Source organism: Lepidothrix coronata, unplaced genomic scaffold (assembly GCF_001604755.1).
Source record: "Lepidothrix coronata isolate B3197 unplaced genomic scaffold, Lepidothrix_coronata-1.0 Scaffold10, whole genome shotgun sequence".
Lineage (NCBI taxonomy): Eukaryota > Metazoa > Chordata > Aves > Passeriformes > Pipridae > Lepidothrix > Lepidothrix coronata.
This window is the reverse complement of record NW_016690190.1, coordinates 3400496-3425497: the sequence shown is the minus strand read 5'-3', so window position 1 is coordinate 3425497 and position 25002 is coordinate 3400496. Positions and strand designations below refer to the sequence as shown.

General features: G+C 47.2%; 2 protein-coding genes across 2 annotated transcripts in view; one reads left to right on the top strand and one right to left on the bottom strand.

Annotated features, from left to right (window-relative positions):
- Positions 1-305: 305 nt before the first annotated feature.
- Positions 306-9659, bottom strand: ADCK2 (aarF domain containing kinase 2). The gene is made up of 8 exons (XM_017804923.1): positions 8706-9659; positions 7862-8008; positions 6510-6638; positions 5768-5863; positions 3570-3821; positions 2544-2672; positions 2378-2431; positions 306-1176 (listed from the first exon to the last, which is right to left on the bottom strand). Exons 1-8 carry the CDS (start codon positions 9657-9659, stop codon positions 1033-1035), a joined length of 1905 nt encoding a protein of 634 aa, XP_017660412.1. The 3' UTR covers positions 306-1032.
- Positions 9660-10732: 1073 nt separating this feature from the next.
- The window catches only part of DENND2A (DENN domain containing 2A), a 57486-nt gene continuing 43216 nt past the window's right edge, over positions 10733-25002 (top strand). Inside the window, exon 1 of the mRNA XM_017804909.1 lies at positions 10733-10780. The gene's annotated coding sequence lies outside the window, so the exon portion shown is untranslated. The remainder of the gene's footprint in view (positions 10781-25002) is intronic.

Below are 25002 nucleotides of genomic sequence, written 5' to 3'. Positions count from 1 at the left end.
AGCCATAAAATAATTTTAATACTACTATTAAAATAACTGACTGTAAATGCCACATATAATCTAGCTCTTTTGCTGGCTTTATTTAATTTTAAACATTCACAACATGTTTTTGATTCATTAGGAAAATTCTTGGACTTTTTGTTTTGCAGCTACTGGAAGCAAACCCCAAGAATCTGCATATCAGTTAAGTCTTTGAGTTAAATAGGGTGACACTAGCATGGGGGAGGGTACTAGAAGGAAGCACACAGAGGGAAAAAAAAGACTTTTAAGCCTCAAAACCAGAAAAATTAAGAGCAGCACAAATATTCCCAGAAGTTGTTTTTTATTATGGAATTAGGTTTTTCTGCCTAGGCAAATATTTTATTATGCTGTTTATAATCAAACTCCCATAATAATGTGCTGGAGTACAGAAGTTTGAAAACAAAAAAAAAATCAAACTGACTGGTCTGTTTTTATCATCCAAAATGACTAAGAACAGACCGCTACATGCAGGATCTTGGGACACTTCTACAATAAAAGCAGAAGTTAAAAGTACAAAAGACAAAGAGGTTTATTGGCTTTTTCAGCCTGTGTTGCTTAGGTGATGTTAGAACATCATTTCTTATACCACAGTGACAGGTAAGTCAGTAAATTAAATATTAAACCTGATAGATTTCAAAACAGACTTGATCAATGAACATCTCTTTGAAGACTTTTAGACAAGAAAGACTGCTTTTCTCATCAGGCTGCAGTCATCTTGTGCACCTAAGCTACATATGTCAGTTTTAAAACTACCAGAGCACATTAGCTCTTAAAATTGTGCAATGAGTCAGAAATGTCCAATTGTGCAAAGTCTTCTGGTTTCTGGAATAGACCTTCTGATCATCCCACGCCTGGTGCTCGGCTGAAACGACTGAAGGCAACGTTAATGGAGAGTAACCATTGCACGGCATGTCCCCAGGGCACACGTGACTTCACCTTCAGCTTCCCTCCTGTTGGCTCACAGACAGCACAGGTAACCCCACACAGGGAGAGGGCAGCAGCCACAGGAGTCTATTTGAGGACAGAAGCAGCAGTTTTGATGAGCAGTGGTTTAGCTGCCTCTAGGATGTCCAGTTCAGGGTCCAGTGAACGACCTAGTCCCTCCAGAACCATGATGGCAAAGATGATGGAAGCAAAATTGCTCTCGAGCTTCACCTAGAACCACAAGAGACTAAATGGGCTCAGTGGACCTTATTTTCTTCTGTACCCATTCAACCAAGGTCCCAGCTCTGGCTAAGCTGAGAGGGAAGGGAAGAGGCTGCTGAGAGCACATGCACACCTGAAACTAATGCAACTCCACCAGCTGGAGTTTCAGAATTCACTGAAATCCAGCAGCAGGCCCAAACATAAGGGGACAGTTTTAGGGTGAGTGCACTAAGGCAATCCAAGAGTTTGTTTTTCGTACAAAAAGGGGAATGGATTTTTTTTTTCTTCTATACAAGAACAGCAGGATCTTAGAAGTGCTCACCATGGCTGCAGTAGTATCCAACATACTTGAACATATGCACTTGTGTAAGAGGCAGCTCATCTGAATGGCCATAAAAGACCCCACAGGTCAGAGGAAATGATTGTATGTGAAGAAAATACTCCCCATTTCCCAGCCAGGTACCAGAATTGTTTCAAGGCATACCAGGGCACTAAGAATTGATGAAGCTGGGAAGACTTGCTTTGTAAGGGCCTAAATTACATTTCATTTCACTAGAAACCTACTTAACGAGGCTTAATGACAAAAAACTCTAAGAAAGGAATGTTTAGAGGGACCCTTTGCACAGTGAGCAAAGTGGCTGACAACCTTTTCGTCTCCTCTAGTTCAGGCCACTACAGCTCTGTTGATTTCCAAAGTTGTTTGCAGCTGCAGAAACTCATTCCCCAAATAATCAGTTACAAGTAGTTATCTGTTATCTCTGTCCTGTGAGAAACTTCTCACTTTTGAGCCCTCTAACAAACCAGTAAAATGGCTTGGTGCTGTTATATAACCCCATATCAAGAAAGAGGTCCAGAGAAGAAAGCATGCAATGCTATAGAAGTGGAATATGTATGAGATTTCATTTTCTGCTTCTAAGAGACTACAAAAAGAGATAGGAAAAACTATGTGTTACAAAAGTATTCCTCTTAGTAGAGAACATCAGCCATTAAATGCAGTATTTAGACCAAGAAAACCCAACAAAAAAGACATACCTGGAAACATGCTGAGAAACAGCAAGCCTGCAACACTTGGTTACATTCCTGCAGTTCCTCTCCTAGCAGTTCATTTTGGAAGTCAGTCCCCCTCCTTGTTAGCCCTTCATGTTCCTGGTAGTTCTCCCTCCCCAAATAAACTTCCAGTTACTGAAGGCAGACAGTGACAGGACCTCACCTTATGGGTCATCAATAGTTTGAAGACATTTGAGAGGAGATTTCCCACCTGCAGCTGGAATACAAAAAGAAGCAAACAACTGATCAAAAAAGCCCTTTTGTTTCAGTTTTCAGTGCCAAGCTGCACTGAATTGCAGGTAAGCGAGAATGAGACATGGTGCACTTGCCTTCCCCAGGGCAATGGTGTTCCCCCGGACTTTGGTCACTAGTTCTGCCATCTCAGCCTTGAACCGCTCGATGTCCTGGCACTGGTTGGCGCGGGCGTGGTGGAGGATCAGCTCTGCCACTCTCTCCCCCTGAGGAACAAGTTGGAGAGGAGAATCAGGACTTGATCGCTGGTGACTTGCAACTAACTGTTTGCAGTTCTTGCTTAGTAGCTGAGAACTACATCTGGCAGCACAGGATGAGCCTGAACACATGGTTTAGCATGGATTCCTTGGCTTGCTTCGGCAGATTAAACAGACCAAGACAAAATGTGTCCCTCTTGAGAGATGCTGGTGAGCCGTTCAACCTGCAGCTGTGAAACAGCAACAGGCAAGTATGAGCACAGATGCTTGTTCTCAGAATGAATAGGAGACATTAGCACTAGATTCTCTAGCACATCTGAAAATGTATTTCAAGTGAGAAGGAGGATAAAGTAGTTCTCCTTATACACAGGAGCCTGCCCTCTGTGTCAGACCCTCTACCTGTTTTACATGCTCTTCACTACAGATGCTGACACACTACAGCAAAATGGAAGAAGGCACGTGGGCTTTCCAGCAGCAAGGCTGCAGAAGGGAACATGTGGAAGATCAAGGCATTAATCCATTCCCTCCTCTTCTCTAGCAAAAGCTGACAAGATTCTGCAACAGTCTCCAATGCAAGTGGCTCCCAGGCAGTCCTAACTTGCAGCAGAAGCACTCCTAACCAGGGAGTGGCAGCCATACTTCCCACTTAGCACCTTCTGTTTCCTGGGCCACTGAAATTGTTCCACTCTGGCAGCGTCCTTGCTGTAGCGGAACGTCGCCGCTACAGCCCCTACTTAGCCCCTACTTAGCTGTAGGGGTCTTAGCCCCCTACAGTTTGGCATAGCTTCCGTGCTAGCAAGTCTCCTTGCCCCTCTTAGGGAGTATTTTAAGGGAAAATAGAGAGAAAACCCTCACTTGGGTTGTCGGACTCTCCAGCCTTTCCCCGCCCCACGACAGAGACCTCACCTGTCCTTGGACCACAGCGGTGAAAACCGCCCGGAAGTTCTGCATGTCAGCGCTCTGCAGCTCCGCCACGATCCCTGCATCCAGCAGCACCAGGCAGAGCTGCCGGAGCGGCGGCTGCACTTCCACCACGAGCGTGTCACACAGGTCCACCAGGGCCGTCTGCTCCTTGCAGCTGGTGCTCACACGGGCCGTGCCTTGAACCAGGATGTTCCCGGGGTGCAGGTCAGCATGGACAAAGTTGTCAACAAAGATCTAGCGGACAGGTGAGTCTTAGAGAAGCTCATTCCAACCCAACCTGCCCTCACCAAAACTCCCAGGCAAACAGCAGAGGGCTGTTCCTGGTGTGTTTGCCGTCATCCCTAATGACGGTGCGTTACCCTTGGCAGCACCACAGCACATGGCTTCTGCTGGAGACCAGCTGTGCTGACATGGCAGGGAGTCAGCAGAGCTGTGTGGAGCAATCCAGTGTGTTTGCTAGAGGTCAGGTAGGACAGCCAGAAGTCCCAGCTGGGAATGGAGGTGCTCTTTGGTAATTAACTCTAAACTGAGAGCACGCCAGTGGGCCTTAGCAAAGAGAAATGCAGTAAGAATAGGCCAGTTGCCATTCAGTGCCAAGAATTATAGTAAATGGTTAAGTTTGTCTAGTCCAGGACATCAATCCACCTTACAACTGTATTGGAAAGTAAAGAAAACAAGTTAAGAGGAAACAAATCTATGTAGCCCTTCTCTGACTCTGCTAGCAGTTAGCACCAGAAAGGACTGGCAAGAGGGCAAGTAAAAAACAGCACTTCCCCACTAAATCTCCTGGCCACTTGGGACTGCAGGACTTCCTGCCCCAAGGTCATCTTTGTATTTCTTGGATTTCTCCTATGAATTTGTCCAACTACCATATAAATAATTAGAATTGTGTGAAAACATATTTTTTTTAGGTGTTGCCTGAAAAAAATACCTCTGCTAATATTCACTCTTGTGCACTCATGACTGCATTTATCTCTGTCATAAGCTACTAATTTCTCTGCTTTCCAGAGAAATTATTTGAACATTACAGTGTTGAAGCCACTCCACACCAGTAATCATCCTGTCTGCCTTCCTCTGCACCTCTTCTAGTTCTATTACAGCCCTTGAACTGGAGGGTCTTGGACAGCAAGGGACTAGAACTGCACAGAGTACTCAAGAAACAGGTATTTGTTTTACTTAAAGACATAATGTTGTTTCTTTGCTCTTTAATTCTTTTCTACTCCTAAAATTTGAAACCAACGTTAGCATAAAACTATTCTAGTTCCACCATTGCTTTTCTGAGTAGTAAAAGCTATTTCAGAGCCTGTCATACTCCATGGAGTCAGAACTGGAGGCTTGCCATCACCCTAGCACAATGCTGCAGTTATCAGCTGCATTTCATCTGACACATAGAGCCCACTCACTCACTCAGTACTGTCAGGATCTTTTGCAACTCTTCCCTGCTAGTTCTCATGGTTCCTCACAAGACAGTTGTATCACCCTCTCAACACTCCTTTCCAGATCATCTGTGATTATTTCAGCCACAGAAGAACTAGACAGCCAGAAGCTGCATCTGGCCAGGTTTGTTTTCTTTACTGTGTATTTAATTCTTCCTTACAGAAAGGCAGTTTTAGAGAAGGAGCCGATAAAGAAATCAGATATTGCTGTTTTCCCTGAGTTGCATCCAGAGTCTGTGCAGAGCACATGGTATTTGCTAATTATGTTGCGCTACACAGTAGTTGGGCAATATGTGAATATTGATTAAATGGATTAGTGTGTTTCCTAAGCAGTGCACTGACCGAGGTGCACAGGCCAGTCCTGCTGCGTGCGAGCAGATGGCCCGTCTGCAGTGGAGGAAGCTCCGTGTCGGACTCTACAGCAGTGGTCTATCTAGGCCAGGCTTTACTCAGGCCTTGTGTGACGTTGTACTCTAAGTACAGACCCTCCCTCAGCTCCTGCCACTTCAGGAGCTGTGCTGTGCCACAGTGCCCCAAGTCCTGGGTTACCACAAGATACCTGGCATCCAGGGGCTGCCTCCAAAGGCACAACAGTGTCTGAGTCCATGTCCCTACGGACATGGGTGCAGGTAGGAGAAGGGGGAAGCAAATGGGTTCTCTCTTTAGCCATATTGTGTTATTATCCCAACTGAATAGCTTCTGCAGGAAAACAACCTTCACTTCCAGCTTTAGCCAAGTGCCTACCATCTTTAGCAGCATGTCCATGCCCATCTTTGCAAGTCTCTGCCTCAGCTCTGTAGCGATCTCCGCGTGCAGGTACTGTGAAATAGGCTCACTCTCCTGAAATAAAGACAGGGCTGGAGTCAAACACACCCTGTGTCCCATCTTCAACCACACCTTTATCTGGGTGCCAAGAGTTCAGGGGAGGTGGCAACAATGCCCTAGAAAGGACCTGTCAGATAGAGGCTGTATCTAGTGTGATAGAGAACATGAGAGAAGCAAGGGTTTGTTCTTTGCAAAGAGGGATAGTATTTCTGGGACAGAAATACTCTTGCCAGGATCAAATGTAGGAAAACTAAGGCTGGGAGTAGCCTTACATCCACAAGGGAACTAAGGCAAGCATCAGGAAGTTGTCAGATTGCTGAGCTCCTTGCTTTGACCCACCACAGAAGAGACTTGGAGTGTGGTTTGGTTTGCCAAGTACAGGCAAGCACATGGTGGTGGCTGGAGACACTGTTGGTCTGCTTGGTTTCGGGCCAAGTGTCTACTTCTAGATGGAGTTGTCTGCCACCTGTCTTCTGGGATGCATTGCTTACCAACAAAAATACTGGAAGAGACACCAAGGAAGGACACCAGTTCTCCTTAAGCAAATAAGAGAAAAGCATCCTTCTGCCTCTGATCCCTTCTCAAAAAAAAAACTTCCTTGGCATGTTCTCTCCAGGGCCATCTCACTGCTACCACCACTCCGAGAGCCTGAAATTCTTACCTCAAACGTTTCCACTAGAACATCTGCTGTTACCAAAGGCCAAAGGGGAGTTGGAAACTTCACAAAATCGACATCTAGGAAATTTTGTCGGAAGCGCTCCAGATTTCTGGCTTCGTAGCGTAAGTCAATCTCAAGGGAGAAACAGAAAGAGCAGGTGGGAAAATAGATTCAACTAGAGTTAGATCTTCAGGATCCTGTATGAGGAAAGGACTGTAAAGGACTCAATACCAACAAAACTAGTCAGAAAGCCAGAATGAAAACAAAATCAGAGGTACTTTTTGCATGCTTATAGCTTCCCTGATGGAAGAGTGGAGTAACAGACTGGGTAATGGATGGTCCACAATCCAGCACCTTTGAAATCTGGGTGCCTTACCATAGGCACGGTGTCTCAAAATAGACCACGACTGCGTTATGTTTGAGGACACGACAAGATCCTGAACCAAAGCTTACTGTCCAAATTGCAAGGCAAGTAGACAGGGTAGATGAACTGCAGCCCCAGCCTCACTTAACAGAGAGGCAGCCATAGCAGGAAGAAATTTAATGTAAAACATACAAAATAATCCACTATGCAAAGTCCAGGCCCTGGCTCTTCAGTGATGCAGTGTCTTGACACAAGGGCCTCTTTCTGTCTGCTACTGCTCAAGGAGACAGGATAACCTTCCTTCACCTCCCTCATCTGACAATGGGAAATATCCCAGGAATAGTTCTTGTTTTTTCAAAGATAATTAAAACTACAGTGAGCCTATCAGATGTTCTCTTAACCCTCAGTCTTCAGCACATCCACCAAAAGCTCTGCCAGACTAAACTGGAACTAAATGACCTCGAGTCACATTTGACTACAGTCAACAGTTTACAACGTGGATTTACTGTGTAGAGTTTTTGCAATAGTAGAAAATAATTAAGGCTTTCAAAAGCTTGTTACAGACTTCAGACTCTGCAATCTAGACACAGAAATGAAATTAGCAGATAATGGTTCATTTTAATAGCAACATAAGCCCAATCAAGCCCATGGCGAAATCTTTTTAAGTGTGATACTAGCAACATTTCAGGACTGTGTCTTTAGAAAACAAGGAAGAATGAGAATGTTTTCAGAATGATTTTCAAAGTCTAAAAAGTATTTTTAACTCAAAGATTGTTAAATTTTGTCGTTGCTTTGCTTTTTTGCTTTGTGAGCATATAACCTTTCCTACAATAACATTATGTGATTGATTAGAATAAAGAACATAAGTAAAGAACAAGCCAGCCTTCATCTAACCCTTTAAAATGCAGCAGTGTGAACAGTTAAAGCCAGCCAGTAGCAAGACAAAGGGCAGTTTTGTTTCAGTAAGTGGGGACCATGGCATGGCATGTACCTGCTGCATCATAAGCTTCTCGAACTCCTCCACGATCTCTGTCAAACTGAGCCACTTGAATCCAGGAATAAGTCCAATGAGGCGGCTGCCCATCTTCATGAGAAACAGATCCATCTGGACTTGGTGGACCAGCCCAGGGTGCAGGACCTGCACAAGAATGAGCAGTGGCAAGATCAACTCTCCAAATACTCCATTGCAATCAGCTCAAGTGATAGATCCCAAATAGACAGAACCCAGCCTATTAGACTGGAAGCCAACCAGCTTCTTCAGCTAGTCCCCAGAAGAATTCACATTTTGACATGGATTAAGTTGTAACAAAACATAATTGTCAAATGGAATATATCTGTGCTGGAGACTACAGTCTCACCCAAAGATATTTTCCACCACTTTCAGGCTCCAGCCCTGTCCCTGACTAGTATCAGAAGCTGCTCAAATATAAGGTTTCTTTAAAAAAAACTTTGCTGGAAAGAACTTGTCTGTTCCAGATTTCTTCATGTGAGCAGAGAAGGGGTTTCACTGTCTGGAAGGTGTACTGAATATTAATTTTTTTTAATGTAAACTGGGCCCTTTTAGGCATTCCCAATACCCATGTGCCATGTCAAACAGTACCATAGGCAGTATGGGTATTTGGGCTCTCCAGCTGGGAAGAGCTGGGGCCACCACAACTGTGGACTGCGCTGGGCTGGAACAAAAGCACTGAGAAAGGACACCAAGGAAGACAGCATCCCTTCTCTCACTCTGCCTGGCCCTAGCCAGCCACTCATCCCCATGGGAATTAAAATCTGATTGACCCCATCCAGCACAGTCTGTTTTCATACATCTACTGTTCAGGTGTACAACTTACTTTAATGGCTACAGGCGTGAGATGTCTGGCTGATGAAGGATTTGCATTCAGGAGTGGTTTGGCCATCTGCTCCATAAGGGACATCCTACTCATGGCACTTCCCTGGGAGCAGTCTGCTAGGCTCTGTTCCTCCCTGCTCCTCTCATCCCGTGTCTCCTTGCTCTTCCTCCTTCTCAGCCACTTGAAGAGACCTCTAAAGCCTGACACTTCCCACGCTTCAAAAGCGGACCTGAACTCCGAGTGTTGCTGCAGCTCCTGGGCCCGGGAGCCGGCAACAGCAGCGAGGTCAGCATAGGCTTTATAGACCTGGGCGACGCAGCCCGAGCCGACCGGCTCCCGGCTTGGGAACTTGAGGATGCCCGTCCAGTCCTCACCGAAGGCCTTCCTTAGAAGCATATCGGTGTGGCCCCAGGGGTGCGGGCTCACCTCGACGTGCAGCTTGGAAAACTCATCGCAGAAGGCCTCCGAGAAGAGGTCCCTGCGAGTGCTGGCCCACTGGCCCAGCTTGATACAGGTGGGGCCGGCGGCCTCGGCCGCCCTGCGCAGCAGCCGCAGCCACCGAGCGCCCATGCCGGGCCACAGCCGGCTCAGCGGGTACAGCAGCAGCAGGGGCCCGAAGCGCAGCACCAGCCCGCAGGCGCGCACCCCGAGCCGCAACACCAGCCCCAAGCGACGCAGCAGCCCCCGGGGCGGCCGCTCCGCGCCGCGCTCCCCCGCCCACGCCGGCGCCCGCTGCCCCGGCCTCTCCTTCCAGGCGGGCACGGCGGGCACGGCCACGGGCACGGCCAAGGCCACGGCGCCCCAGCGCCCAGCGCGCAGCCCGGGGCGCCCCGCGGCCGCCCGGCCGGGCAGCGCCGCCCTGATCCTGGCCCTGGCAGCGCGCGGGAGGAGCGGGAGCGGGAGCGGGAGCGGGATCGGGAGCGAAAGCAGCCGCGCGGCGCCGCCCGCCACCATCGCGCGCTCAGCCGCCACCACCGCGCGCGTTCCCGCCACTACAGCGCGCGCTCCCGCGGCCCGCACCGGCTGCCGGGGGCGGGGGGGGCGCGCAGGCGACCAATCAGCGCGCGGCAGCGCGGCCGCGCCCCGCCCCTTAAAGGGACAGGAGCGAGGGCCCGGCGGGGGCTCGCGCGCGGTGACTGAGGCGCGTGCCTGGGCTGTCGCCTCCGCGGCGGGAGCGTCCCCTCGGGATCAGCATATACCGGAGCGGGACAGGAGGGAAAGGGGCCGCGCTTGGGCTGGGGGCCTTCACAGATCCATCCCTTTTGAATCGTAGAGCCATAGAATATCCTGAGCTGGAAAGGGCACACAGGGATCAGCAAGTTCAAGCCCTGGCCCCCCTGCACAGGACAGCCCCAAGAGTCACACCGTGTGTCCAAACGCTTCTTGAGCTCTGTCAGGCTCGGTGCTGTGACCACTTCGTTGGGGAGCCTGTTCCAGTTCCCGACCACTCTCTGGGTGAAGAACCTTTCCCTAATATCCAACCTCAGATCAGCTGATAGTGTTGCAGGCTCGGGGCATCCCTGGTCAGTCGCTCTCCCGCGATGAGTCTGTGACCCGATCAGCCGCGAGAAGCCGTGGCAGTGACAGGTGCTGAGTTGGTAGCGAGTAAGGACTTTCTGCGTTCCCTCGGGTACTTCTGTTTGCAACCAGAAAGGCGGCTGGGGCGCCTCCTCTCGGGATTTCATTTCTGGCCTCGACACCGGCAGCCCCCTCACCTCCCTCCGAGCAGCCCCCTTCACCCCCGGGCATCCCCCCTTCACCCTCGGGCATCCCCTCTTGCCCCTGGGCGCTCCCCGTTACCCCCGGGCATCCCCCTTCCCGAGTGAGCAGCACGGGACGCGCCCCTGCCCGGGGCGGGGGGCGGGCGCGGTTGCCCTGGCGGCGGTGCGGGGCGGGACGGGGTGGGATGGGGCGGTGCTCCCGCCGGAGGGCGGCCAGGGCCGGGGCCGTGGCCGGGGCCGGTGGCGGCGGGGGGCGGGCGGGCAGCCCCCAGCCGCGGGTCCGCACGCCGCCAGCCCGGCGCCGGGACCGCCGCCGTCATGCCGGGGCACGGCCCCCCCGCTCCGCCGAGGAAGGTAAGGGGGGCGCGGAGGAACCGGCGGGCGGGACGGGGGGAGAGCAGAGATGCCGGGGCGGCGGGGGTCGGTGCGGCTCCAGAAAAGCCTCTTAATTCTGTCTTCCCTCCCGCCCCTCGATTGGCTTTTGTTCCCCCCCGTACCGCGTTCGACGGCAGAGAGGGAAAGCGGGGTCCGTGAGCCCGAACGCCCCCGCGCTCCCGGCACAGCCGCGTTCCCGCCGGGACGGGGAGGCTGCCGCTCTCTCCGAGAGTGCGGGTGCGGGAGTGCCGGGCTGGCTGCGGGAGCGGGTCTCGGCCGGTGGGAAAAGGGCCGAGAGGACGTGAGGAGCTGCTGGAAAGTGGCCTTGGGCGGGTCGGGGGCGGTGGGGCGGAGGAGCAGGGGCAGCCCCGCAGCACAGGGCCCCTAAGCGAACTCAGCCCTGTCTCGGTCTCCGGCACAGAACAGACGAGGAAACGCAAAGCACATTCTTTGGGGGAAGCCCGGGCCCTACCGGAGGAAACAGCCAGAGTTCTCTTCGGTTTTGGCAAACCCCTGAATCCCTCCCTGATGGTAGCCCTCCATTTCTCTCTCTTTGCACTGGATAGCTTGCTTTTCTCTTACTTTACCTTCGGCTGGAGGAAACATCTGCCCTTGAGTGCAGTTTGTAGCTTATCAGGGTGACGTTTCTGGGGACCCGTGAGAATATTCACCTGTCCTGGGGAGAAAAATTCCAGTTTGCTTTCCCGCTGTGGTACCCAGGGATGATGGGTGCTAATGGGTTAGGCATGGAGTTGGTGGAGGGGGAATGGTGTTTGGGAAGAGAACAGAGAAGAAGCTACAGCTGGCTGCTGCTGTGGTCCCAGGGTGTAAAATGCACACTGGAAGGTAAACCATGCCAGGTGTATTTGGGATGCTTTCAGAGGTTTTGACTTTACAAGTGTCCGAGAAGCATCAAGGCTCTTGATGCTTGGTGCTGGACAAGGGATGGTCATGGAGGGATTGTGGCTTTCTGACTGCTTGGAGCCTTGCGAGAGGTAGTAAGTGCTAAGCATGGGCACTTAGCTCTTTGCAGGAGCATAGTTTGTTTCCTAAACAGGTCAGCAAATTGTATGGGAGTTGTTCCTGACCCTAAGGTGTTCCCAGCCACCTTTGCTCTTGCCATTTAAAGAGTTGTTGCTTTTGGAAAGGAACATCTCCAGCTTGGAGCTCAGCTGAAAGGATAAAGAAGTGGCCAAAGGGATTTTCATGGGGCTTTCATTTGCTACCAGGAAGGGAGCTGCTGGTTTTGGTGGTGGATTAAAAAGCTTTGTATGTTTGTATGTTGGCTGCCACCTTACTGACCACTCATTCTTGGTGTGTGGTAGTGAAGTCCAATAAAATACTGGCTCCGTTTTCTGAACCACCAAAAAGGGAGTTATTGCATCCTGCCAGAGGGAAGCCCCTTGTGTTGTGTTCTGAAATGTTGTCACTGGGGTAGTGTTTGTGGGGTTTGGTGGTTGTTGGGGTTGGGAGGCAGGGGGTTGTTTGGTTGTTGTTTGGAGTTTTTTTAAATAATCCAGATGGTATTTCAGCATGTGAAAATCCATAGCTACCATATTGGGTCAGATTTGTAAACAACTGAAAACACTAAGTGTGTTCATGTTCACCATTAAGTTCATGCTAAGTATGGAAAAGAGAGGAAAGCCATGGGATTTCCCAGGGTAATACGGCGCCTGTTTGAGAAACGGAAGAGAAAGCACTGAAAACAAAGGGCACTGGCGTGACCAGAGATGTAAAAAGCAGGCTAAAGATTTATGGCTCTGCTGGGACCACTCTCTGCCTGTGGGTGATCTGTACTGAAGCCTGGGTTGGCCTTTGGTATGTCCATGTCCTGACAGTCCATGCAAGAAGTTACTCCCTGTTCAGCAACTCAGACCCAAAGTACAGTGTTCCTTGTAGACCACAAGTGTGTGTGGAGTGTTCCAAAGTGCTGCTTTTAGTAGTGTCCCCAGCTCACTGCCTTTGAACATCTTTTAGGACATTTTGTCTGCTGAGACAACCTCTGTCTGCTTTCTGTTCTCCAAAACAAGAAGGGCATTTAGAACTTTGTCAAGCACTTAAAATAGGCTTGTCTTTCTCCCATGCCTGGTGTATTTGCATGTTAAAAATGTTAATTTTGACCAGGAGACAATAAATAAAGGCCGTATAAGCTGTATTTTTCAGATGTGATCTTAGTTCAGGAGGAGCTTTTCCACTGAATTATTCGTAATATCAGCCATAATAACTAATTCCTATGGACAGGCATTAAAATCTGTGTTTTGCTGGGTGCTCTGGGGGCAGAGAGGCAAGTGCAGTCCTTGCCTGGAGTTTAAGAAATTTGGCAATGAAATTTTCATGCAACAGAGCCCTACATGGAGAGGCGCTGTGTGTTTCAGAAGTGCCCAATAAGTGTCATGCTCTTTTGGATCCCCCAAATGCATCATTCAAAGCAGCTGGTTCTCCCTTCCTTTTGTAGCACCTGACATTTATTTCCTGACTGGAACTGTGCTGAAGCTGCTCCCCACTAAGTGGAGGCCAGACCAAGGGGAGAAAAGTCTCTGTAGTGCACCATTAAGTACATGAGAGTGGAGAAGGACCTCTCTTAAGCTCTTGTTGAGGCTGGTTAATTGTGATGATCAGCGCTCTTAGGCATCCAGAACTGGGGTATAAGCTCTTTAGGGAAGCATTTTTTAGCGGAAGGATTTAAGTACTAGTGGCTGATATGTCTCTTGGCAGGATCCCAAGAGCTGGCTGGAAGAGGCCTCTACTATAAAGGAAATGCTGAAATAGGACTTTTAATGCACTTGCATAGCAGTTCCTTAAGGATCGAGGAGACTCTCCACAGGGAAGAAGGGAGTGGGATGTAGCTGGAAAGAAATTTCTTGTTGCATTCAAGTCCTGATGAGAAATGAGCAAGCACAGTTTTGACTGTATACAGCTCAAAGAACATCACATCTGAGGAGTACTATCTGTAAACAGCATTTAACCCACAATGTTTTCTTCATTGTAGCTCTGAAGTACAGTGGAAAGGACAGTAGCACGTTTTTCTTGCTTATGGGTTTTTTTTTTCTGGTTTTCACATCTAAGCAGCTTTCTCAGCTTCTGGAAATGAAAGCAAAGGCTGAAAACATGAGGATATGCATGGCATTTGGTGGTGGTTTCAACCCAGGTTTTAGTGAAGATGACCATATGACTGAATGCCAGGCTCCTGGCTTTGTGAAGGCTGTGCTTTTGAAAGGTTCCACAGGGATCTTGGGTGATCTTGAAGTTGAGTGCCTGAGACAAGCTAGAGTCCCTGGAGCCTCTGACCCTCTACCAGCCTGGATTTTCAACCGAGGCCTGTGTCCTTTGGTGGAAGCCTGGCACAGAACAGGCTGAGAATCAGGTCAAAGCCTCTGTTAATAAAGCGCTAAAGGGCATCATTGCCGTCATACATAAATACTTAAGGTCCTATAGGCTGGTCTTATTCAAGACCTCTCCCAGCCTTTATGTGGTTCACCAACCTATTGGGTCAAGGTACTCTGTGTCTGTGGACTTAGGACTGATGAGGTGAAAGTCGTAATTCCCCAGAATCTTCCTGATCAAAGCAGCGGATCCTTGCCTGCCACTCATGTGAGCCTTCACCAGTTCATGTCTTTCAGTGAGGCAGGAGTTCACTGAACTCAGGCCATAGAGCCTGCAGCACAATGCCTTTGGGGCTCTGCAATTATGATGGTCAGGTCCCTCCTGTGCTGAGGTGGCTCTGAGCAGTTCTGAACCATATCGTCATCCTTGCAGTTGCTAACAGAGGTTATGGTCTTGGAATGATCCTGGTGGGATGGCCAGGGTAATCCTGTACTGAAACCCCCTGGGTTTTTACTGCTCTACACTAAATAAATTGCCTAAACATTTGCTGGTCAAATGTGGGGTGCTGTGTGTTTTCAACAAAGATCCCAAAAGGGGGCTTATGGGAAATCTTCCTTGCAAGAAGCTTGAAACAATGGGCCTCTTTTCTTTAATGCAGATAACATGTATTGAGAACCTAATTTCTGTCTTTTCTGCAGCTGAGAGAATTCAAGCATAGTTGGAAGGATAGAGGCTTGAAAGAGTAATGGCCTGCTGGAATGAACACTGTCAGTGCTGGTATAACCTTCCTCCTTTGCTTCAGTGTGTCGTCCCTTCCCCAGGTTAGAGAAACCAGCTGTAGCTGGCATACTGTTACTTCCAAGGATTTAGCAGACCAGATGCAATAGTCTGTGGTCATTAAAGGTCAGTTTTTACTGATTAAACTTATTAGGATGTAGTTCATCTCTGAGGCCTTCGTATATGTTTTGGGCAAGATCGTCATCCCAGTGCTGAGTCACTGACAGCCAGGTTTGCTTGGGGGCTTCTGGTTCTCCTTTTTTAATCACTGGTGTGAACAAGCATTCGGCTTGAATGTTCCCTGTTACCTCTATGTGCTGTTACATGTGACTTTTGCTGAATGTGAGACAGAACTGTGTCTGCCATCCAACGAGCAACTCCTGGGTTGCGGTAAAGCCTCAAGTTGCTCATCAGCAGCAGGAAGGCCAGGAGAGGAGGTTTGCACTGTGGCCAGGCTGCTGTGTTCAGCCCCGGCAGGAGTCCCTGGTCCTTGGTCCCCCTGCACTGCAGCCAAAGCTCTGGCCCGGCCCTGTGCTCCTGGGCTGGGAACTGGCAGTGTTTATGTGATGAAAGAGAGCAGAAGATGGCTTTTCCTGAGCTCTGCCTTTGCCCGTACATGTGCTGGCCCAGAGCCAGGATGGAAACTGTGTCCTCATGAGCAGAGAGAGGGAGATGGGAGGAGCAAGAGATGAAGAGGGGCCCAGAAGCAGAGGGAGTTAAAATAAAAACACCAACCCACACAGAGAAAAGCCTCTAACAGATGGGCCTGGCCATCCCCTGGGTTCTTCATGCAGTGGGCTCCATGCGCAGTGCTGACAAGATCTCATCTAGGAGTGTGGGTGTGGGGCAGAGACGATTTTGAGATGCGCGATGGAAGATTAGAGTAAAAAGCAAAAGGAAGGAAGCCAGACAGGTAAGACAGCTGTTGTTCAGCTCTATCTGTGCTGTTTAGAGTGGGATTTGTGACTTGCTACTACTGGTGCTGTGCCACTAATAAGGCAGATGCCCGCTGTGTGAGCTGTTGGAAGAGTGCTACTTTGTTTTCAAGTGTGGCATCTATAACTGTGGCTAGTCTTGCCTCCTCTGTAAAATAGTATTGCTAATGCTGGTGGAGGTTTGTTCCACTGCTCTCGTTCCCTCCAGCATATGTACAGCAGAGAGCTACTGATCTGAATGAAGTCCAGTGTAAAGATAGATTCTGCAAGGACATGCTGGCAGCTCTTATTTTCCTATGCCCATCTCCTCATTAGGCATCATGGTAAGTAATCAGATTGGCTGAACATTTCAGCATATGGGGTGCCAACCTTGCTTGGAAGGGTCTTGCCTTGGTTAGATACCTTCAGGGGGCTACCTGGCAGAAAATCTAGTCTTGGAGAAACAGTCAGAAAAGCTTTGCTCTGAGGTCATCTGAAAATCTGGCCCAGATGCTTAAAACATCAAGAGCTTATGATGGTTAGGGGCAGCTCGAGTGGGGAGAGGTGCCACCTCACCTGGAAGTGGATGAAAGAGTTCTGGCTGAGACCTTGCCAGACCCTGATCCTGCAGATCCTGGAGAGCAGATGGCTTCTGACCAAGTTCAGGCACATAAGTTGTGTTTCCAGAAACTTACTGGGGACTCTGGCAATCCACTAGAGAGACTGTTTCGAGGGGGACAACTTGCTCTTTGTAACCAGAATAATTTCAAATGGCTAGATGCTCTGTGTTTTAATTAGATTTCCCTTTGGGAATAAAAGTGGTGAAGTGTTTCCGTGATCCTGCTACACTTAAATATTTTGTGCTGTGCCCCCCAGTCTGGCATATCATTTAAGCAGACGTGTGGGTCACGGCGCATGCTTAGATTCACCCATCAGAGCACTTTGGTTCTCAGTGCAGTAAACCATTCCTGCTCGGGGAAGTTTGGACTGGACTTCACGCACTCTAATGGAAGATAGTGGGGTTTGAGCATAGGCTTAAAATTAAGCACCTGCTTAGGTGTTTTCCTCATCACAAGTGGTCTCTCACTCACTCACTTGTATTCTCTAGAATCATTTTATATTAGCAGTGTCCTTGAACATTGATTTTTCTCTTCTTATCCTTTGAGACTTCTTGCCAAACACTTGCTGACAAGCCGTGTTACTGTGAGCAGTTCAGGTGAGATGCTGTCACAGCCCTGGTATTTTGGAAGCAATGTGAATAGGCATGCATATGTGAATGATTAAATCAACCCATCAGGGTGTCATCTGGAGAGGAACAAATGCTGAGCTTGCTTTGCAGGCAGGGGGAGGATGAGATCCCCCTCTGTATTTTTTGCTGAAAGCTTTTCCCCTCTGCAGATGTGCAGCTGCTGTAGTTCTTTGCCAAAAGCTGGCTGTGACTTTCAGAGCTGGGGAACTTGCACACATCTGTTTGCAGAGGAGAGCAGCAAAGGGGCTCGGGTCTCCTGTCCTAGGGGATTATGTTCTCGTGATAGATAGCACTGACTGTCATGGAGGGAAATGGCAAATTTCACAGGGCACTGAGAGGACACTTCATAAATATGAGTTTGCTTGCCAGTGTCAGCCAACACACCACATTGCTAAATTAAAAAAGAGCTCCGAGAGACTTTTCAGACTATTGGAGCTTTCTCCTTATAAACTGTAAGCCCCTGCAGAAGATGTATATATTTTCCACATAAAAAAGTACAACATGTTTCAGCTGCAAAGCATGCTGTGAATATAGCCTTCACAGGGTTTTTTAGGTAAGACTTGAGTCTTGGGCTATCCAGAGCTCAGAGTGGCTTAGTAGCAAGGAGAAGTAAATGTCCCATACTAAAACTGAGAAGGATGTCTGCACCTGCACATGTAGCACTTTAAAAATCAACATCTGGCCAAAATCAGACCCTGGAGCATCCTTTGCACTCAACTGATCCATGGGAACTTTTGTCTTGAGTTCAGGGAGCTTGGGATCTGGTAACTGAGACTCTGGTTTTCCCTGCCTTGACATGATAGGCTGCATGTGCAGCAATCCCTGGTCTAATTCTACAAGACAGTTTGTTACTGTAAAGAAATGTGTAAGATATTGAGCTTTTTCCAGATGATGTAAGAAGCCCTGATCTAGCTGGCTGCCATTTCTCAGCTTTGTCAAACTCTGAGAGAGGCCTGAGGTTTCCTACTGGGAAACCAACACATGGTAACTGTTTTTGCATTGGATTTCTGTCTCTGTCCCTGGAGATCACTTGAGTGACTTCAAGTTGAAGCTTTGCCATGGTGTCACCTCTCACATACAACAATCCTTTCTTTACTTGTGATGGTGGAGAATGCTGACAGCTATTGCTGCTCAGTCTGTGCTAAACCTTGTCCCATCAGTATCCTCTTGTTTGCACAGTAGGAAACTTTCCTTGTGGAGTGATTTTCGTTACACAAATTCAGTGGGAAACCAAGGTTTTGCCTGTTAAATTCCTAAATTCCTCCACTAGCCAGAGAAAGACGACTTTGGGTGTGTTTCAAGGAAAAACAGGATCAACTCTAAAAGGCAAAATTTCATAAAATGTTGTCAGAATTTGATGAGGTGGGTTTTTGGTTGTTTGGGCTTTCCTTAATAACTTATTCTAACGTGTAATATATTGCTTCATGTTCCACTTGTTTAATGTTTGCTTGCATGGGGTAAACTTACTTTTCTGATCTGAAGCAATCTGGAAATATTATCAGAAACTTGGCGTTCAGAGCAGTGAAGGACTTCAACTGACCAGCAACCACTGCTGGAATACAAATTGTAGCTTTTCTGTCCTTCAAACCAGAATATTCACATATGTCAGTCTCGGTCCCTCAGGTCATTCGTGCTCAAGGCAGCCTTCCATTAAAATTTCATTATTATTACTATGAATAGACTAGACTATTTCAGTTGGAAGGAACCTACAGTGATCATCTGGTCCAGCTACCTGACCACTTCAGGGCTGACCAGAAGTTAAAGCCTGTTACTAAGGGCATTGCCCAAATGCCTCTTAAACACTGACAGACATGGGACATGGACCACCTCTCCAGGAAGTCTGTTCCAATGTTTGACCACCCTCTTGGTAAAGAAATGCTTCCAAATGTCCAGTCTGAACCTCCTTTGCCGCAGCTTTGAACCATCCCCATGCATCCTATCATAGGGTACCAGGGAGAAGAGCTGAACACCTCCCTCTCCACTTCCTCTCCTCAGGAAGCTGTAGAAAGCCATGAGGTGTGTTTTGTTTTTACTTCACGCTTCTGGGAAAGATCTGCTTTTTGAAAAATCAAGCCTGAGCTTGGATTACATTGATTTTTCTTTCTTTTTTAAGTAAAAAGAAATTTTCAAAAAGGCCTGGAAACAGGTAATCACCACCCTGTTCTTTTTTCCTGAGGTCTTCAGAAGGTCTGCTGTTTCATTATCTCTGTTGCACGTGTAACGTTTGGGGTTTTTTTAACTTGTAAACAATTTTTTGCAATAGACGAGATTTGGGTATGATTTGCCACAAAATCCTTGAATACAGAATTAAGCAGAAGATTGTGCAATGCACCTTTTCTTAAGCAGTTGTTTCACAGAGTCAGCATGACTTGGTGACACAGTGATGAAGCAGTGAGGTGTATGTGGGTGAGATCACCAGAAGAACAAGATGGTATCACTGTCACTGTCTAGCTGAGCAATGACCTGGAAATGAGGTTTGGGGCTTTTTGGTGCTTTGGAAGCAATTTTGTGGTATTGCTTTTTCAGTTTTGTGGTTGAATAAAAAAAAAATTGTATAAAGAACTATTTGGGGAAAGGTGGCATGGAGGGTAGCCCCACCTCTTCCCTTCCCTCTATTTTTGCCTTCAAAAAATATGTGGTAGGAAGGAGGGGAAGCCTAAACAAAGTGTTTCAGCTCCCTGCGAAGGGAAGGTTTAGCACACACGCACACAGTCTAGCTAAATTTTGGTAGGTAATAATGTCACAATAAAGAGCCTGACTCTTGTAAGCTTTGGCATACTGAATTTAGATTAAATTTGGCAAAAATTATTTCAGTTAATCAGAAACCATAAGTAATTTACTCGTCCAGCAACACTCAGCCCTGTTTGTGATTTATGGAAATTGCATTGCTGAGGCCATGCAGCTGTATTTCAGTACGTGAGTGCATCTTGCCCAGATAAGTTTCTGGTCCATTTCTGATGAGGTAAGAGAAACAGGTACTCTCAGAGTTTGTGAGGTACCTACCTCAGGAATAGAGAGTGCTTTTAGAGCACACATCACCTCTTGCAAGTAGCTCACTTGTGAACATCAAGAGTTAGCTAAGATGGGTCAGACCACAGTTCCAGTTTAGTTCCTGCATAGAAAATTATGTTAATGTGAGGTACCTGGGAGTATACTTAACATATGAGCTGCTTACTCTTGTCTCAGTGTATGGTATTTGGAAAAGTCGGTCTTGACAAACATATGACCTGAGTTAGGACAGATTTCTTAATCATTGTTTTTTCTTATCATGAAAAGTCAGATTTGTTTTGAGGAAAGTAAAGAAGAGTGATTTATTAGTTTTGTATGATGACAGTATTTACAAACACTATGCATCTCTAAAATATTTTTGCTAAGGAAGACATATAAGCAAAGACACCTTCTTGCTAACCAATTTCCAAGGCTGAAATTTCTCCCGTCTTACTTTTCTTTTCAATATGAATGCAGTAAACCCCCTTGGAGAAGTGGATGACAGATTTTTATTAAGTAGATGCTATCCAGTCTGAATGTTTGAGTTATTACATGCAGAAGAGATGGGAAGAAGAATGCCTATTTGAATGCCAAACATTTTTCTTACCAACCAAGAAACAGATCAAGTATAGCATTACATAAGCTCTTCTCGTGCCTCTCCTAATTGAAGAAAATATTTAGGGAATTTCCCCCTAAATGATCAAGTTTAGGTTTAGTTTGCCAGTTATGTCTGTAGACATTCTCTTTTCAGTAAGGAAAATGTAGTTGTTATCAAAAGATCCATTGTGCTCAGCTATGGATAACTGAAGCAACACAGTGCAGCTTCTACCTTGGCATAAAGAACATGGTTCTGGTGAGGAATATCTAAAAAAAATATAATCTAACTGAGGGGAGATTTATATTGGATATTAGGAAGAAATTCTGTACTCTGAGGTTGGTGTGGCACTGAAACAGATTGCCCAGAGAAGTTGTGGATGCACCTTCCCTGGAAGTGTTCAAGGTCAGGTTTGATAGTGCTTTGAGCAACCTGGTCCTAGTGAAAGGTTTCCCTGCCCACGGCAGGGGTTGTGGAACTAGATGCTCTTTAAGGTCCCTTCTTACCCAAAGCATTCTGGGATCTAACTGTCCTGTTCGTAGGGTATTTAAACATGTGCATTTGCTAAAATCACCATCTTTTACAAGGAGAAATAAAACCCCAAACATTTATAGACAGCTTCTTTCCTGAGCCAGACCTTTAAAGCTGAGTGTGTAATGCTGATGCTTTTGGGACAGAGGGGACGGGAATTTCATAGAGGAACCTGCATATCATCAGGGTGTTGTACCAGGTAGATCACCTGTCTCCTAGTGCTGGTCCTCTGCTGTGGGAGACCTCATGTCTCACCCTGCAGGAAACTTTTGTATTCTTTTAACATCACGTGAGAGCCTGTAAGATTTGTCCCATCCAGGGAGGTTTTATGGACTTGATCAGGGAGGGCTCTGCTTGTGTCTCTGTAAATAGACCTGTGTTGGGGACGAGCAGAAATGAGGAGGGTGGTGGGTGAGGTGCAAGCCACACCATAAACACTGCAGTCACATCAGTACCTTCAGTGCAGCTAGGATTTCTCCTCGCATTGGACTGGAAACAACATGTTTATGAGCATTTAAGATGAAAGGGGATGATGTTTATTGAATAGTTCGGGGACAAGGCTTTCACAAAGGGTTTAACTCCAGAAGACTCCTACTTTGATACTTTGTTCTGTGTCCTGTAAAATGTGCCCTTGTGAAATGCAGTCAGTGCTGGCGGCTTTGTAGTAATGAGTTTTTCCTGTGCACAATAAACAGTATCGGGGCCCAGTCCAGGATAACATCCAAACATCTTGGGTGGAGTATGCCCTTGTGGTTACCCTGGAATACAAAACTTGGATGCACGTTCTCTGGGTTGGAAGCTTGTGTACAAATAGCTCTGCTTCGGTTGTGAGATAAGGGCTTGATGGGGACAATTGTACATGGGTGCTCTGCTTTTTCTCCGTTATCAAAGTGTGATGTATATAAAACAAAGTAAACAATGGAAATTAAAGCCTTTATGTATGTATTGGCTTTAGCACATCCCTTGGAAGAGAGCAGTGAACAATATGTGCTTGTTTGATAATTCTCCAGTTTCTAGATTTTCTACCATGAGAAGCTCAAGGGAACACTTCAGCAGAAGGAAAAAACAAATCTCCCAAATAAATGCTTTCAGTATTTCTCATTTTTGTTTTGTAGTTCGTTGGTTGGTTTGGTTTGTTTGGGGTTTTTTAAGTTAGTTGTGAAAAAAAATTAAAAAAAAATTTACCTTGATCTCTCTGAAAGTTGAATGAATTTGGGAAGAAAATATTTTCCTTTTCTAATAGTGAGAATTTACAGCACTCATCAGTATTTGCCAAGGCAGCCTTACTTGTGGATTCATGGCCCCAATAATAGCTTCCATTGAGCTGTTGAAGTTTGTTAGGCACTACAGAATTATTATGGACAAAAGATGGTGGAAATGTGTTAGGGATAGCATAATTATATATCTTGTTTTTACTGCTTCCTTGCTGATCAGTTGGAGAAAGGCAAAAAAATATCACTGGGGGAGGAAAATGTCTAGTAATAATGTTTTGAAAGGGATTTTTTTGTTTGTTTTCCACAGAGAAAATGAGAGTGATTACTCACTTTTACAGTAATTAATGATATGTTACCATAGGTTAATCCAAGCTGAGAGGGATTGCAGGAGGCTTCTATTCAGCCTCCTCGAAGAGGTTCAGGTCTGAGTTCAGACCAGTCTGCTCAGGGCTTTAGTTGGGTTTTGAAAAAATCTCCAGTAATGGAGACAGCAGGGCTGTTCCAGAGCTCTATTATCCTCATGGTGAAAAAAAATTTTTCCTCATATGAAGTCTCTGTGTTGTCTCTCATCTTGTCTCTCATCCCACCAAGAGAGAAACAGCCAAGGAATTTGCTTCAGGTCACGCACTGTGCTACACCAATGGTTTTGTTTTTATGAGAAGCAGAGTGATTAAAAAGTCACAACAGAATGTGTAAACCTGAGTCATGTTTCTGAAAAGGGACTGGGTGCATAGGTGTCAGTTCAGGTCTGCCTTGGACATGCTCAGGTACAGAGGGTCAACTGTGTCTGTCTGTCTTCCGGGCTGCCAGATATGAGGAAGCTCTTTAGACCATGTCTAGATGAATCAGTTCTTCTGGAAGTGCCTTTTTCAGGACTGTGGTCTATTGTCTCAGACGTCTCCCACATTAGCAAGTTCTGCCAGCTCTGTGGAGCTGGATCTGGCACCTGGTAAGGAGCAGAGTTTGCAAGGTATGTAGGTGCAGGAAGGTGCAGAGAGATATTCTCTCCATTTTCGCAGCCATACCTAGACACGTCTCCTGTTTCAGTGAAAAATGAATGTGTGCTTACAGTTCCTTGAATATGTTAGCTGCTTCTGCAGTTATAGAATCATTTAGGTTGGCAGAGACCCCTAAGATCATGGAGTACAACCATTAACCTAACAGGACCAAGTCCACACTAGATCATGTCCCTAAGTGCCACATGAATACAATACAGAGCTAGTTCAGTCAAAGCTGGGACTTATTTGGGAGTTAAAATAAGGAGATGGAATTGCAAGTATAACTGCAAGCCTAGTAGGAATGTTTGTTTAAAAAAAATCTGATCCTTGGTTGTGAAAATGGGTTTTAGGCTTCAAAGTCGTGTAGTCACTTTTGAAAATTTTACTCTTTTCTATTTTATTTATTTACTTCCCTGGGGCTTTTCTGCCACAAAAGTGGCAGAAGAATGTGCCATCAAGCCTTCGTGATGTCTTGCCAGCATTTTTGCCTGACAGTACCAGGAGATCAGATCTTTTTTCCTCCTCTGTTACATAGTTTTATGGTCAGAAGCTGTACTGAAGCCCACGGGGAGAATGCATATAGATGGTTTATGAGCAACAGACTTGCTCCTCATGCTCTGCTCTTGTCCAGTGGGGTTGAGGAGCCTTTAAAGAGCCAAGAGTCCTTCCTCGTGTTTTGCGCTCAGGTTGCTAAATTCCTGGCTATGGACAGGGCATGGGCGGACTAGCAACACATTGATGCGAGTTGATTTTCTGTCTTTGTTGCCTTCTCTCCCGGCGTGCCACTGTCAGCACAGGGGGAAAGCCCTGTGCTTGTTTCCCTGGGCCATTGCCCTCCTGACACCCTCCTCTGCTGAGCCACTGCAGCAGTTCCTGTGCTTGGGATCACCCTGGGAGGGAGAAAGTATCAAACCGCATGTGAAAGGGTGGAGGAGGAAGAGAGTTTTTTCCTTAGGATCTGGGGGTTTCGGTAGGGCTTTTTTCCCCGCTTTTATTGGCCGTGAGTGCAGTGACCGCTTAACCACATGGACCGGGCTTGCTCCCTCCCCCACGCTTCATCTCCCTGGCAAAGCAAAGGCGCTCAGATTTCCTCCCAGCACGGGCGGATGGCGGCTCTCAGCTACATTCCTCTCAGTACAAAAGAAAAGGAAAAACTGCTCTCCGCACGGGCAGATGGCCGACTGTTTCCTGGCAGCTCCGCTCCGCTGTCCTTTTTCCTATTGTCCTGACAAACACACGCACACATGCACGCACACACCCACAGGGACCAGCTTTCCTCCTGGAAAAATAAATAAATGCAAGCCCTCTTTGCAGAGGTTTTTTTCTTCTTTGGAGCTGTTTCCTCCTCATGATGGCTAAATCTTTGGCGGCTCACGTGCTGCCTGGCCCTGCTCTCTGCTGAGGAAGGTTGAGCGAGGGGATGGTGTGCTGTGCTGTGGCTGAAAGATTTCCATAAATAATAAGATCTGCAATAAACAGATTCTGCCTTTGTGATATGTGGGAGAGTGAGGGGGAGAGGAAAGAGGAGGTTGAACAAGACAGAGGGAAGTGGGGTCTCCTGAACCCAAAAGAAATCTACAGGTGACTTTTGCTTGAGCTCAGAACGTGATG